Below are 13,557 nucleotides of genomic sequence, written 5' to 3'. Positions count from 1 at the left end.
GTTGTTTTTATGTACAATCTCTTTATGTTCCAGTGTCAATATTTACTGCTGACCTCGTGAGCATGGATCTGTGCACGTCAAGTAGGGTCACCCACTGTTTGTGTAATCTTTTTCAAATTCTTTTTTATTTATGTGGTCAATGTGTCAATGATTAACCCCTTATGAGGCCAGATCTCCATACAAATACGAGTGCCTCACAGAAATCTCATAAGAAGAAATCCTAAAGCTGTTTGATGTACTTTTAAGAAGCTCTACTACAAAAGCAATGCTTGAATTTTCTGAGAAGCTGACATTTGTTGCGGCAGTAGCTCTGGCTGTCCTGGCTTTGGGAGGTTCGTCCCCGGTATTGGTGCCTGAGCCTATTCGCTGCGCTCCGTGTACACAACAGATGCTGAGCAACTGTCCCGCACTCTCTGCTGACTGCAAGCAAGTGCTGAGAGAACCAGGCTGTGGTTGCTGCATGGCTTGTGCTCTGGAGAAAGGAGCTTCCTGTGGGGTTCACACAGCCCACTGTGGTGAGGGTCTACGCTGCACTCCCAGGCCAGGTGAGGCCAGACCACTGCATGCCCTGACCAGAGGACACGGAGTGTGCACTGAAGATGTGAGACAAGGTAGGCTTAGGAATTCTTTTTGTGAATGTTTTTTTTCAGCTTTTGAAGAAAAATTATGAGAGCTGATGTCTGCAATGCATTTTTCAAAACCCCTTTAGAGGTAGCTGATGAAGTCCAAGAACATGACTCTGTGCACTACCTTTTGGGACTTAATCTTCCATCTGATCACCAAGACGCTGCCGAGGGCCGTGAGAGTTTAAAAGCAAGAGTTAATGCTATTCGCAACAAACTGGTACAGCAGGTGAGGCAATGCATCAGTCTGATTAAAGAAGACCTTCTTGATACACAAGAAAAGAGTAAACCTATAGATAATCTTAAAAAAAAAAAGTATAGTTGGATTAAATAGGGGATAGACAAATAGGGGGTACAAATGTTTCTGCTTCTTCTTTCAGGGTCCCTGTAATATTGAACTGCACACAGCACTGGACATGATTGCCAGTTCTCAGCAGCAACTGGGTGATAAGTTTACAACATTTTACCTCCCAAACTGTGACAAACACGGCTACTACAAAGCCAAACAGGTTACTATTTTTTGGGTTTCATTCCAGCACAAAAGCAGGTATTTGTGTAGGAATATATGTGACTCTGCTTGGTTTTATGTTATAGTGTGAGTCCTCTCTGGTTGGGCCGCCTGTTCGCTGCTGGTGTGTTTCATCTTGGAACGGGAAGAAGCTCCCAGGATCCAGTGACCTTCTTGCTAATGCACAATGCCATCAAGAAGCCACTCTTTAAGATATGAACTAACATAAGAAATACATAAATGTATTAAGTAACTTTAATTTTAGTTAAATATGTAAAACTGACCTAATGTACAAAGAATTTTTAATCATGTGAGGCAAAATGGCCACCTATTTTATGAACATCATGCAAAACATTATTTATTCTTTCCTTGTATATTCTTGAAACAATTATCAACTTGTCTTTTTAAGAGTTATACATTTTTATTTTTAGCTGACTGAATAACTCCATTACTCAAAACAAGTCTGCACCTCAGCCAAACTAAGTATGCTTTGTTATAGCCAAAAACGGCGCTACCATCACGGGTCGTTTATCCAAAGTGTTGATGTTTTCTAAATCTCTGTTCAGGTATTCAATGAGGATTCCCAAAGGGATTCACATTTGCTAACCAGAAGTATAAAAGGGTTATCCAAGACACTGCACATTTCAATATGCACTGCATATTTGTCTACCTCTGCTTGCATCTGCAAGTTATTTGCCTTTGTGACCAATGGTTGCAAAGATTCTTGTATTTATTTGCTTGTGCATTTTAATGTAATGTCATAAAAATATATGCAGTGGGCTGGATGGAGTGTTATTTCTGAAATGTTGCTATGCTGTTAATGCATTTTCTAATAAAGCATTGTACATAGTACTCAGGGATGCTTATTGATACGCTTCATAAAGTTGAAACTATTTCAATGTGTTTAATTTTTATGACTAGGGTGAAAAATAAGACAGAATTCACCTATATTTTTAATGCCTTTATTAAGTAAAAATAGATTTCAGTTGCTGTACTGTACATGCAAAAATACTTTTGCTAGGAAAAGCATAAAACAAAACCTGTGGCTTTTAGAGAAATTGATCATGGCAGAGGCCTTAATCTCAAGTATTTGAGTTTTGCACACAACGTCAATAATAGAAGTGATAGTCACAGTTGACATAAAAAATAGTTTTTCTATCTGTGGCTTAAGATCCAGCATAGCAATGCATGGTGGTGTTTGAGCTGCACAAGGTCATTGTAATCAACTAAAAACAATGAAAGTAATACAAATAGGCATTTATAGTAAGGCACTGCATGATTACATTGAACAGCAAATTCATACATACAGACATTTTATGCTCACCTTATCCACATATAAGGTTTTTCAAAATTACAAGCATACAAATAATGATTACAAAACAAAATGTATGTACACTTATGCGATGCCACAGAATTGTGCGTAAAACGAAGAGCTAAAACATCGCCATTCTTCTTCTGGTGTGCTTCTTTTGTATGTGTGTTTCCTGATCGGTTTAAGGCATTTGAAATTAATTCTAAAGCATATAACTTTTCCAGAAGCTGTCCAGGTGGTAGTAAGAAATAGGAGCTTATTGTCTGTGCGTAGCACAAATTCCAGGACTTTCCTCTCGGTACACTTTCTCTGCACCCTTTTGCTCTGCCTCAATGAAAAAGGGTCCCACAGGCAACAGATAGAAAGAGCAAACATCCATATATCAGCAAAGCCATCTCTTGACCTCTCCTCCAATATCCTTAGTGTATCTATTTGTTTACAGTTCTTTTTGATCACTCGCAAACTCCGTCCCTCTCTTTCCAGCCTCCTTCACTCCTATTGGCTCTCGGAATTGTAGCGCTGGACTCCTTGATCCTTCCCATCAAACCCTGGCAGAGGCTGCCCGTATTTGTCCACACACCAACAGATGCCTCGCTTTCTGCCTTTGGACGGACGGCACTGCAAGTATACAAAGAGAAAAATTGATGGGGGACAAAAAAAAATGCAGGAGGCCTTGCCAAAATAAAAAAATATTAATTATTCAAAGCATCTCACACCTATGAAGTAAAACAGCATAGTTAAGACGCATTAATGCTTAGACTGCACTGAGCCCATGCAACCTTAGCCATCCAACGCACTGTGGTATTTTGAGCTGCTAATTTTACGGTCCACCTCCTGTTTCAGACACGTATGGAGACCTTTAAGGTAAATAGAACCATAGTAAAATATTTACTTAGTCCCGTTTGTGAACAACTGTGAACCAGAAATCTATTTTCAGAAGCTCCTGGCCAGAACGAATCATCTGTTGCTGATTATACCCCACAGCTCCAAATTATGGGTACTACAAATGACTTACAGAGTCTGTGGAGCTACCCAAGGGCTGTTATTTTACTGCCAATTTTACTAAAGGTTAACCTCCACTCCAGTCAAACATGCAGCCATTCATTTCAAGGGCTAAAGCAACTGTGCCATGGCTCCTCTGGCTGGTTGAAGCTGATCAGAAGGGAGATTTTCTTTTTTTTAGTTTAATATTTTAGAAAAAAATAACTGAAATGATCAGTTTCTTAAGAATAATTTTCTATTAATGTTTAATCAGTATGCAAGAATACATTTTTTAATAAAGCTGCATAATAGGAAAATGATGAAAACTTGCATAATCTAGGAATGAAGTATTTTTTTGTGAAAATTGTTCTTTTGGTGATTTGCAACAGTTATCAAAGCTGTGATTAGACATTGGCAGGTTACCCTTATCAACCTAGTCTTTATGCAAAGCTGCTTGAAAGGCTTTGATAAGTTCTAAAAGGTATATTATGTATACCGATATGGATACCCCAATCATAGAAGCAACTCATATCAGCTGTTTGTGTAACAGGAAAGCCAATAGGAAAAACAAAGTATGATTTTCTTTGCAATTAGCACTTGAAACATACCATTTACTGCTTTTTCCTCAAGTCTATGAAAAACAAAGTCGCACAATTGTTTTATCTTGGAATACTGCGCAAGTCTGTAAATAAAACGGCACAATATTTGTAAGTAACAACTACTGTTTTAATAAATGTCGGTAGGATGTTTTTTTACTGCCATTATTAAAACCATTAAACTGTGTGTCCTGCGCATAGCTTTCCAAAACTATAGTTTATGCACATGATTTTATTTTTTATTAAATCTGTATTTTGTTTTGTCTCACAATGTTTAACCTTTTTCAGTTTTTTCCAGGTTTTCACAGTGAGAAAGACAGACTGCTGTGGATCGAACTTCTTCATTTTTAATGCTCTGAGTGATGTGCTCATTTGAACACAAGTGGCTTAGCAAAGCTTAAAAACTTGCCATCACTTTAAAAACAAAGCATTCCGTTTTCTGAAACAGGAAAACAAGTTTTACTCAAAGTTGTCTAAATTTATTTAATTGGAACAAAAGCCAAATTATTAATGTGATTTGTCCAAAAGGATGGTAAAGTTAATCTTGCACTAAAAATGACCTTTCAACACTAGGAAGCATTATAATTAAATAAGTCATATCAGAAATGGATTAAAAATCCTAATCACACTATAACTAAACAGTGGTGTAATTCATCAGCTTTTGCAATTTGTTTGGGTGATGATATCAGGAGTGTAATAAGAAATAGAACCGCATGATCTACATCCATTTAATGATTAACGATTTAAATATGAATAGAAATAGAATCATAAAACACTTTGCAATGTTGACAAACATTGTATTATTTTCAACGTTTGTCAATATTCAATAAAGGTGACAAAGTAATCTATATACGGTAACTGGATATCTGACTGAATCCATATATTAATGTGAACAGATTCATTGTTATCATCCTATTACTTAGTACAAATGTATTAATCAAGATGTCATATATTAGCATCAGCAGGAACAATAATTGCTTCATTGTTTTTAAAATCTAATTAGATCATCTTAAAGTCCCTTGGTTTGGAGAAAATAAACTGTTTTATTTTTACTGAAGGCTATGATGTCTTGAGACTCAGACCAACAAATACCCACCTATACCAAAAGTTAATTTGACTTAATATTACACATGTCTCAGAGCTGAAATGCTAAAACTGATAGGCCCTCCAGTTTCTAAGTGTAACATATGAACCCGCTATGGTAGACCTGTATTAAGACGACTGCAGGCCAGGCAGAGGGAAGAGGGGTTGATGTGCAAAAAGATAATCTGTTTTGATGATACAGTTGAGATGGAGCCCCAAAGGTCTCCATGTGAATCCGTCAGAACTGCTCATTTATTACAGCCCTATCGTGGGTGAACCAATTGAGGCGGGGACGGCTGCAACTCTATTTCTGTGTCTTCTTCTCAAAAGTCCAGCAATTATGGGGCAAGTACATGGGGTGCCAGTGGCCACCTTGACGTCTGTCTCCCTGGGAGGGGAGGTAAGACAACCGTCGTCCCAGCCATCAGCTCTGCTGGGGTTTTGGCCCCTGTGGTTTGTATTTCCAGAGCCAGTGGCTACAGTCTGCCTCACTGGTGTGGTGTAGTGACGAAGCTCTAATAACTACTGATGTAAAACAAGAGGACAGCAGCGAGGCTGTAATTGGGAGGCAGAAAACCTAAAGTTTGAGTCACTGGAGTAAAACATTTAATCACTATTAAATTGTAGGAAAAATAAAAAAGCTAATTTTCAGTGACTAGATTTTTAAAGCTGCAAGATGTTAAGCCGGCAAATCATTTAATAAGGAAACATGATCAGTGAATAAAATGCAGAATTGAGGGTAATTCTTGCTATCTGTACCTGTTTTTTCCTATAGAAGCCTTTCTTATCACAGTTTGGGATGCGGAAACCTCTGGGGTTCAGGATGTTAATGATTTTCAAGGTGCTGAGAATGTGCTCAATCTCTCTCCGACATGGACCCTGAAACAATGAGAAGAAAGTTTAGTTGCTTTTTTCACACCCAATAAATTGTCTCAGCTTTCTAAAGAAAAGTGCATACTGTTCATGCTTTAAGCACATGCACATCATTTTGTGCATCACTAATGGCCTGTGAATAAACTAAATCTGACTCACTTTGCTGTGCACCCTGCTCTGCTCTAATACCTTAACAATGGAGGCGGCAATATAAAAGAGGCAGCATATAAAAATTGTATTCAACTGACTTGAAGAGGCTTAACAGTTTGCAAAGCTGCTTAGAACTCTTACGTGTAACACAAAGGATAGGGGATAAATTGAATTAAAACAGCTAACGGATTGAGCAAAAAGGCCTGTTCTCAAGTCCAAGTACTTCAGTCACTAATCAGAGAAGCCAGTCAAAGCCCATTACTAGAGTGTGCTCACTTCTCTGGCCAAAGCAAGATGAAAATAGCAGCAGGGTTTCCCATCAGGCTCTCACATCAGCCAGTCCATCATTTGCTGGCTCTCACAGCACCCGGCACGCGGACGCCTTGTGGCCAAACAACCGCCTGACCTAGGTCAGCCGCAGAACCGTGGTACACGCTTGTTGCCATGTCACTCTGCTGCACCAGATCGCTGCCAGCCATCGGTACTGCTATCCAAAACATTTCATCACCCGCAGCAGGAAGAGAAAACACCAAAACACAGAGGAGGGGAGAAAAACATTCCTCCAGTGTGTTCAAAAGTCAGAAAAATGTTTGCGGTACTTACATACTCAGACTCCTGTTTGGTTTCTAGAGAGATGTTTAGTTGGTCTTTGATGGTTGGTCCTGGGAGATCCTCCATCTTAAAGTTCTGGGTTGCCTTCTGTTGTTCCCATCTGATGGCATTTGACTTTGCAGAGTCAAAGTAGGGATAAAGCGAAGGCCTAGGAGGTGCAGGGTTACAGGAAGTTTCGAGATGTCGGCTGGATGGTTTTCCCTCCTTATCCTTAGAGTCTGCCAAAGTTTAAGAACATTGTGTTTATTTCAGACATTCAAGATATCGAGTGGAATGGTTTTCACATATTTTATAAGAAACGGGTAAACCCAGTTAGTTATAGGATTTTTTTTCCAGTGTTTATTCGCACGTTTTTCAGATAACCTAGGTCCAAAATGTAAAAAAAAATAATAAATACAGAATAAAAATTGTAATCTAAAAATCTGCTTCGACCTAAAAATGTTAATAGAGCAGCTGAGGTAGGTAAACAACTAAAACTGTAGATATCGCCTTAAATATATTATGATTGGGAATTAAATTTAATTTTGTTTCCTTTACAATGCCCAATCTAACTGTGTCATAGGTTTGTGCATACATGATGGCAAATCAGCTTGTACTAAATAAAATGATCCTCTTGCCAACTCTCAGAGTGATAAATAGCTTTTTTTTTTATGTTTATCCTTCTGCCTTGATAAATCTCAATGCAGATAAGAGAAGTACCTCGAGCAAAAAAAAACAAAAAACAATTTTCCTGTTCCTGTAATGGTTGTTCTAAATACTGCCAATTATTACAATTCCAATAGGAGCATGCTACTATACCAAAGTGCAAGGTTTAAATGTTTATAACATCAGACATCTAAGATTGCTCTACTTTTATTGCTACTTTTTAAATACTGATTAGAGCTTATCATTTGCAATTATCTCACTCTACATCATTTAAGGGTCAAGGTCAATCTTCAAGGTTTGGACATCAGACAGGAAATTATTTAATTCATAAAGAACTAAAGTAATGACTTTTTTTTCTTAATATAAACAGCTATTTCATTGACAAATCTCATGAAGTTCTTAAAAGAAAAGCAAACCAGATCGGTACCCTGTGATGTACAATATAAAACACAAATATGGGTCAAGGTTTGTTAAAAGGTCCGATTAGATCCCCTCCAACTACAAGGGAATGCACTGTAAATGGCTCAATCAAGCAATATAAGGGAGCTGTCCATGGCCAACTGTCCTAAAATAATTACATGTTCACTCATTAACAACATTGATGATAGTTTTGAGATGAAACACCAGTTTATAAAAAGACACCTTTATTGTTTCAAGGTCTGTTTAATTGCAGACCTGGCACTGTCCAGTACAATAATCAATAATGTTCCAGCATTTTCCAAATTTAGCTGTAGATAACTGCTGCTCAACTACTGCTTTATCCTCGCAAAAACATTATTTCAGAAGATCATTAAGAAATTATCAAAAAGAATCAAGAAAAAAAAACACGAAAGCATAATTAAAGAACTTTAATGTAATTAAAAAAACTAGAGCTTTTTGGATAGATAGATAGATAGATAGATAGATAGATAGATAGATAGATAGATAGATAGATAGATAGATAGATAGATAGATAGACAGACAGACAGACAGACAGACAGACAGACAGACAGACAAGATCTTTTACTGTAATATTTTTAAGTAGCCATAAAATTGCAAATTTTCTACTGAAATAAGATAAAAATATTTTAATCTAAAACAGGCTTAACCGATCAAAAGCAAATTGACTTTGCAATGTGCCCCAAATTATAGCAACTCATCATATCATTAAGTTTGATTTTGTTTTATTAGACACATGTAGTGGCCCTTATTGTCAGATACATTTTCCTTTGACCTGGGGTAAATTTGAGCATTTTTAATACTGAGTCTGAGCAGATCTTTGGTAAGAAAGTTACCAACCCTGCAGAAACATAACATAAACATCCAGGCATATTTACATTGGAGCACAACATCACCTGGCATTTCATTGACCGGCGGTGTGGATGTAGGTCTGACTGACGGCTGCCTGTTCGTTGAGTTCACGCAAACACCACGACCTTCCAACAGAGCCTGCAGAGGTTTCGTTTCACCTGGCTGATGCTGACAGGTCAGCCCTGAGCTGCATCTCCTGGTGTAAACTCCGCAGGGCTGACCGATGCTCAGGGCGCAGGTCATGCAGCAGCCGCAACCCGGTTCCCGAACTCTTTCGGTGCAATCCTTGGGTAAAGGTTTGCACAAAAGCCGCGCTCTGATGTCGCACGGCTCGCATCTGATGACCGGCCCGATCGCACCTGACCTGCGGGTTAACGATGCCACTAGAAAAGTCATGCAAAGTGCTACAAAAAAGGAATCCATGGTGATGAGAGAGAGAAAGAGAGAGAGGGAGAATGTGAGCTGCAGAGAGGAGGCGCACAGTGGTCAGCCTCACTCATTCACATCCAGCCTACAGACAAAACATCTCAATATATAGACCCCAATGACTGTAGTCACACCCCCGGAGGACTTGTGGCGCACTGCTGAATAGCTTCTGCACATTATAAGGGAGTTTGCTTTAGTTTTTGTCAGAGATACTGAAAATGTTATTTATAATGCATCCTTTAAAAAATAAATTACACTATAGGGAATTTATTTTCTTTATTAAAAAAAACAGTAACTCATTGACAATAAATATGTTTGATCTAATAAAAAGATAATATTTGTGAACTTATTTGAAAATGGATAAATGAATATAAATATATAACGCTCCATGTTTCCACACCGGAGTCTATGCATTAACCATATTCCCTCTTATTTAATACTAGGGGGCGCTGATGAGCCATGTGTCAGGAATTATGTAACATTTTGAATTTGACACACCTGCAGTATTACTGTAAATAGATAATAAATAAACTTACATATACAGCTTTTTCCTTCTCTCTCCATCTTCTCTCTTGTGAACTCCCTGTTCAAACAAGGCACACACAAACAGTTGCTTACGTACACACCTAAGTAGTTCAAACTTTATTCAGCAAGCCCTTTAAAAGAACATAGGGCAACTAAAATGCTGCTCAGGTGAATCAAAACACAGCAGGGTATAATCATAATGATAAAATCATTATGCAATAACATCATAAAACAATACAATAAACAATATAAAGCAAAAGCCTTTCTGTTCATGTTCTCACAAGTTGAAAGTTGGAGTGAAAATAAACATTTTGAAAGATATTTAAGTTCTTTGAGATTATTGACAGACCTTACAGAAGAGGGACTGTTCCAGAATTTAGAGGCTGCAGCTGAAATATCTCCCGAGTCACAAATCAAGTTCTTTGAACCTCTAAGTGCAATTGACCTTCACCTCTCAGAGCAATACAATGATGATAACACTGTAGGATCTCAGAGAAATAAGAAGGTTCGATATTATTGCAAGAACCAATTTAAAAAAGAAATCTATTAAAGAGAAAATCTGGTGGGCATGAATGACCCTTTCAAAGGCATGGGAGAAAAATAAGGATTTACTTTTTTAGTTAGCGGGAAGATAAAAAAAAAAGATAAAGATAAAAAGATTTTAAAAAAAGAAATTAAAAAAATTGTCATTATTGTCATTTCTGATCAGCTTTTTACAGGTTTCCTCTGGGATTCTGATTACCTGTATTTGATGATGACCTTCAAGAGTTTAAGAGCAACACACAAAGTAGCCTGTTGGAAGCTCCATCTTATGCTGAATTTAACCAAACTCAGCCTCATCCAGTGGTGTTTTTTATCACTGTGGCATGAACAACAAACCCAGGCTGTTCTCACAAACATTTAATGGGGCTGATGTTGATGATTCTATTCTTTCTGCTCCCAAATTCTGGATTTACACAAATGCTCTGCTCAGCATCAACTTTTCAGCAGAAAGAGTTATGCTCCTAATGTTGGAGCTAGAGGATTTACACTTGGTGAAGAAGCCTATCATGATATCTTTTTGCCTTGAGATGGTCTTTAATGATGACAAGTCTTTTTTTTTTCTTTTTTTTTACAGAGGGATATGCCGCCCAATACCATCTCACTGCCTCTGCCAGTAGCTGTCTCTCCCTGGCCAAACGGATTTGGCAAGCTTCTCTTGGGTGCAGCACTCATACTTAGCTCTGCAGCTCAACCCACAAATACATTTTTCACATTCTAGCCACTTTAAGGGGAGATAAACATGTCTTTCAACTACTGTATACAGAAAGTGCTAAAAAAATAAATAAATAAAGTGTAAAATCACCAAAAACTGATTTCTTTTCTTCCTTGGGCTAAATGTATATAAAAGGATCCCACAAAAAATCTATATATTTAAAATGGACATAAGGAGAACACAAATATCTGTACCCTCATAACAGCACTGAGGAAATAAAATCTAAAATTAAATTAGCTGTAATGGATATTGAATATGACATAATAAAGAAGGAGCTTCCAGTCTGATTACCGGTAGTTTTTTTGTACCACAGCAAAAATCTACCTAAGAGTACAAATAGAGTAAAACTAAACATGATCAGGATAAGCAAATGTTTTATTTGTATATAGGCATGTGTAGGTTTGGACAAACTTGGGCTGTTGTATGGCAACAGCCTTTTTCTGTAAAGGTATTTTATTTTCTAATCAATCAAGTGCTCAAAAAATTCGATATTTATTAGACAATATAAGAAGAGTAGTTGTTAAGACATGAAATAAATGTATAAACTATCTAATCAAAAACATACAATTTTGGTATATTTTGGACAGCTAAATTTAAACATAGAAAATGATTTTAGTTTACGGAAAAAGATAAAACTTTCTTTAATCCAACAAGACAGAACATCTCAGAAATGACAGAATATTTTATTTCTTTATATCATGTTTCTTTGTACTGTAAAAATAGGCACCTGGTCTTTTTGCTATTTACACACACATCTCTATTAAGTTACATCACGTAACAAGCTTTGTTCAGCTCATTTGTCTGTGCTAAATAACACACCTTAAAATAAGGGTCTATACTGCACAAGTGAGTGAGAAAATGCCTGGGTACATTGGTGGCATTCTTTAAGGCCACTAATAAATGGTCACAGACGTCTAACAATACCCCGCACAAAATGTCCCCAAGACTTAAATAGAAAAGCAGCACTAAATAGAGGTGCAACATTAGTTGTTTGTTTTTTTTTTTTTATCTTAAAATGTATTGGAAGTCAAATATGTTGCCAAAAAGCTCTGGCATACTTCCATCTGTTAACAGAGAGGCCTACAGCAGAGCAGGGTTTATGGAATGCTAAACATTTGTTTCATATGCTAAAAAAAAAAATGATGATTTTCCTCCCTTGCCTGCATTCTTAGCTCCTCTGAATGGGCTCTCTCAGCCACCTGTGCATATTCGACATAGCAGAGGAGAGCAAGAGTAATGTAGTGGAGGAATGTCATCCTGCAGAGCAGCCACTCAATAAAAAGAAAGTGTGAAGAATGTGGTTTTGTGGACACAGGATATTACTGTACATGTGTTTAACATAACCTGCTGTCAAAAGCTGCACCGTAACAGCTTGTCAAATCTTAATTCCGTGTAATTTTCCACTGCTTTAGGATAATTTGGGAAAATCAGATATACATTCTTGGAGCTTTGTGTGTTTGCTGTATTTGATCCAGCAGCCAAACTGTATTATACTGTCATCTAGCGTGCTGAAACCCTTTGCTAAATATAAGATAGATACTTAACTTTTTTTGTCAGCAAATGCTTTTTCAATTACGCAATTGAAGTGGAATGAAAATGAAAAGAAACCAAAGAACATAACTTAAGACAGTATGTTTTGAAGGGGAATTAAACAAGAGGACAAGTTTACTAAAGAAAATGAAAAATAAGCTGCTAAAAGGCTCAAAACGCCAAGAAAATAGCTGTAATCTGAATTTAAAGTGCAACCCTGAATGCTGGGCATGGAGCAGTTTTAGCATTATTTATGGCCTATTAAAGCGGTTCTCATTTTCAGGGAGTTGCCTTTTTTTTTATATATAGATAAAAGAAATTAGCTCTTTCAAAGCCTTTACGACATTACTGCTACAAAATGCAATAATCCTAGATGCAGTAGCATGGTAGAGGCAACTGTGAATACAGTTGGGCCATAAAACAACTATAACTAGGTGCTTTTTGCAAGACTCCAAACAGTACAGCAAATAATAAATAGAAGAGTTGTCAAAGAACGACCTTATTTAGGCATGGATCGTTTTTAGGAGTAATACATTTAATTATAATTGCTTTGAATGGAAACTCATTAGGCAACATTCCACAGCTGAGCAAAAAAGATGATAAGTTAAAATTTGCTGTACAACATTTAGATTAGTCAGTTAGAACTGGAAGAATATAGTCTTCTCACAAAAGATAAAAATTGAGAATATTACTACACATTTTATGTTTGGAGAAAAAAAAACTCAAATACCTCCAAAATGCATTACCAACAGTCAGGTTAAAAAGTAAGATTATTATTTGGGTCTTTTTTTTACGGCATATGGTACAGGCGTTCATATGACTGACAGATATGAAGAAATGTACATTTTTGGTTAAAATCTTAAGGTATAATAAGGGTTGAGGTTTTTGTTTGCATACAGCCTTAATGTTTATTAAACTAACTCACTGTTAGGCCTCAGGATCAGTAGCAAAATGGCTTAAGGAAGAAAAACTCAGTCTGTCAGAGGTCAAAGAAATATCTCTGTTTTCAAACTAGGAGAACTTGTGTGTGCATGTTTGTCAGGGACTGTGTGTCCTGTGTGTGTGTGTGTGTGTGTGTGTGTGTGTGTGTGTGTGTGTGTGTGTGTGTGTGTGTGCATAACTTTCCAGAAAAAAATAAATCTATGTAG

At 37.1% G+C, this 13,557-nt stretch overlaps 2 protein-coding genes across 2 annotated transcripts; one reads left to right on the top strand and one right to left on the bottom strand.

Annotated features, from left to right (window-relative positions):
- The first annotated feature begins 265 nt into the window (after positions 1–265).
- Positions 266–1,379, top strand: LOC107092416 (insulin-like growth factor-binding protein 1). Its single transcript, XM_015386897.1, has 4 exons — positions 266–611; positions 710–852; positions 1,004–1,132; positions 1,218–1,379. The coding sequence occupies exons 1-4, from the start codon at positions 266–268 to the stop codon at positions 1,341–1,343; spliced, it is 744 nt and encodes a 247-aa protein (XP_015242383.1). The 3' UTR covers positions 1,344–1,379.
- A 715-nt stretch (positions 1,380–2,094) lies between these two features.
- On the bottom strand, positions 2,095–9,163 carry LOC107092413 (insulin-like growth factor-binding protein 3). The gene is made up of 4 exons (XM_015386892.1): positions 8,718–9,163; positions 6,730–6,956; positions 5,863–5,982; positions 2,095–3,061 (listed from the first exon to the last, which is right to left on the bottom strand). Exons 1-4 carry the CDS (start codon positions 9,094–9,096, stop codon positions 2,939–2,941), a joined length of 849 nt encoding a protein of 282 aa, XP_015242378.1. The 5' UTR covers positions 9,097–9,163; the 3' UTR covers positions 2,095–2,938.
- Between the last annotated feature and the right edge of the window lie 4,394 nt (positions 9,164–13,557).

This window comes from Cyprinodon variegatus, unplaced genomic scaffold (assembly GCF_000732505.1).
Source record: "Cyprinodon variegatus isolate N-32 unplaced genomic scaffold, C_variegatus-1.0 Scaffold380, whole genome shotgun sequence".
Lineage (NCBI taxonomy): Eukaryota > Metazoa > Chordata > Actinopteri > Cyprinodontiformes > Cyprinodontidae > Cyprinodon > Cyprinodon variegatus.
Note: the sequence above shows the minus strand (reverse complement) of the source record. Positions and strands in the feature narration are given on the sequence as shown.

What these genes read in the sequence shown, in the direction of transcription:
- LOC107092416 (XM_015386897.1), top strand. Translation starts at nt 266, where the DNA reads ATGCTTGAATTTTCTGAGAAGCTGACATTTGTTGCGGCAGTAGCTCTG. An exon ending in GCAACAAACTGGTACAGCAG is followed by an intron (nt 853 to 1,003) that starts GTGAGGCAATGC and finishes TTCTTCTTTCAG; the next exon opens with GGTCCCTGTAATATTGAACT. An exon ending in GCTACTACAAAGCCAAACAG is followed by an intron (nt 1,133 to 1,217) that starts GTTACTATTTTT and finishes TTTATGTTATAG; the next exon opens with TGTGAGTCCTCTCTGGTTGG.
- LOC107092413 (XM_015386892.1), bottom strand. Translation starts at nt 9,096, where the DNA reads ATGGATTCCTTTTTTGTAGCACTTTGCATGACTTTTCTAGTGGCATCG. An exon ending in GCCGGTCAATGAAATGCCAG is followed by an intron (nt 6,957 to 8,717) that starts GTGATGTTGTGC and finishes AAACTTTGGCAG; the next exon opens with ACTCTAAGGATAAGGAGGGA. An exon ending in GCTTCTATAGGAAAAAACAG is followed by an intron (nt 3,062 to 5,862) that starts GTACAGATAGCA and finishes GTATACTTGCAG; the next exon opens with TGCCGTCCGTCCAAAGGCAG.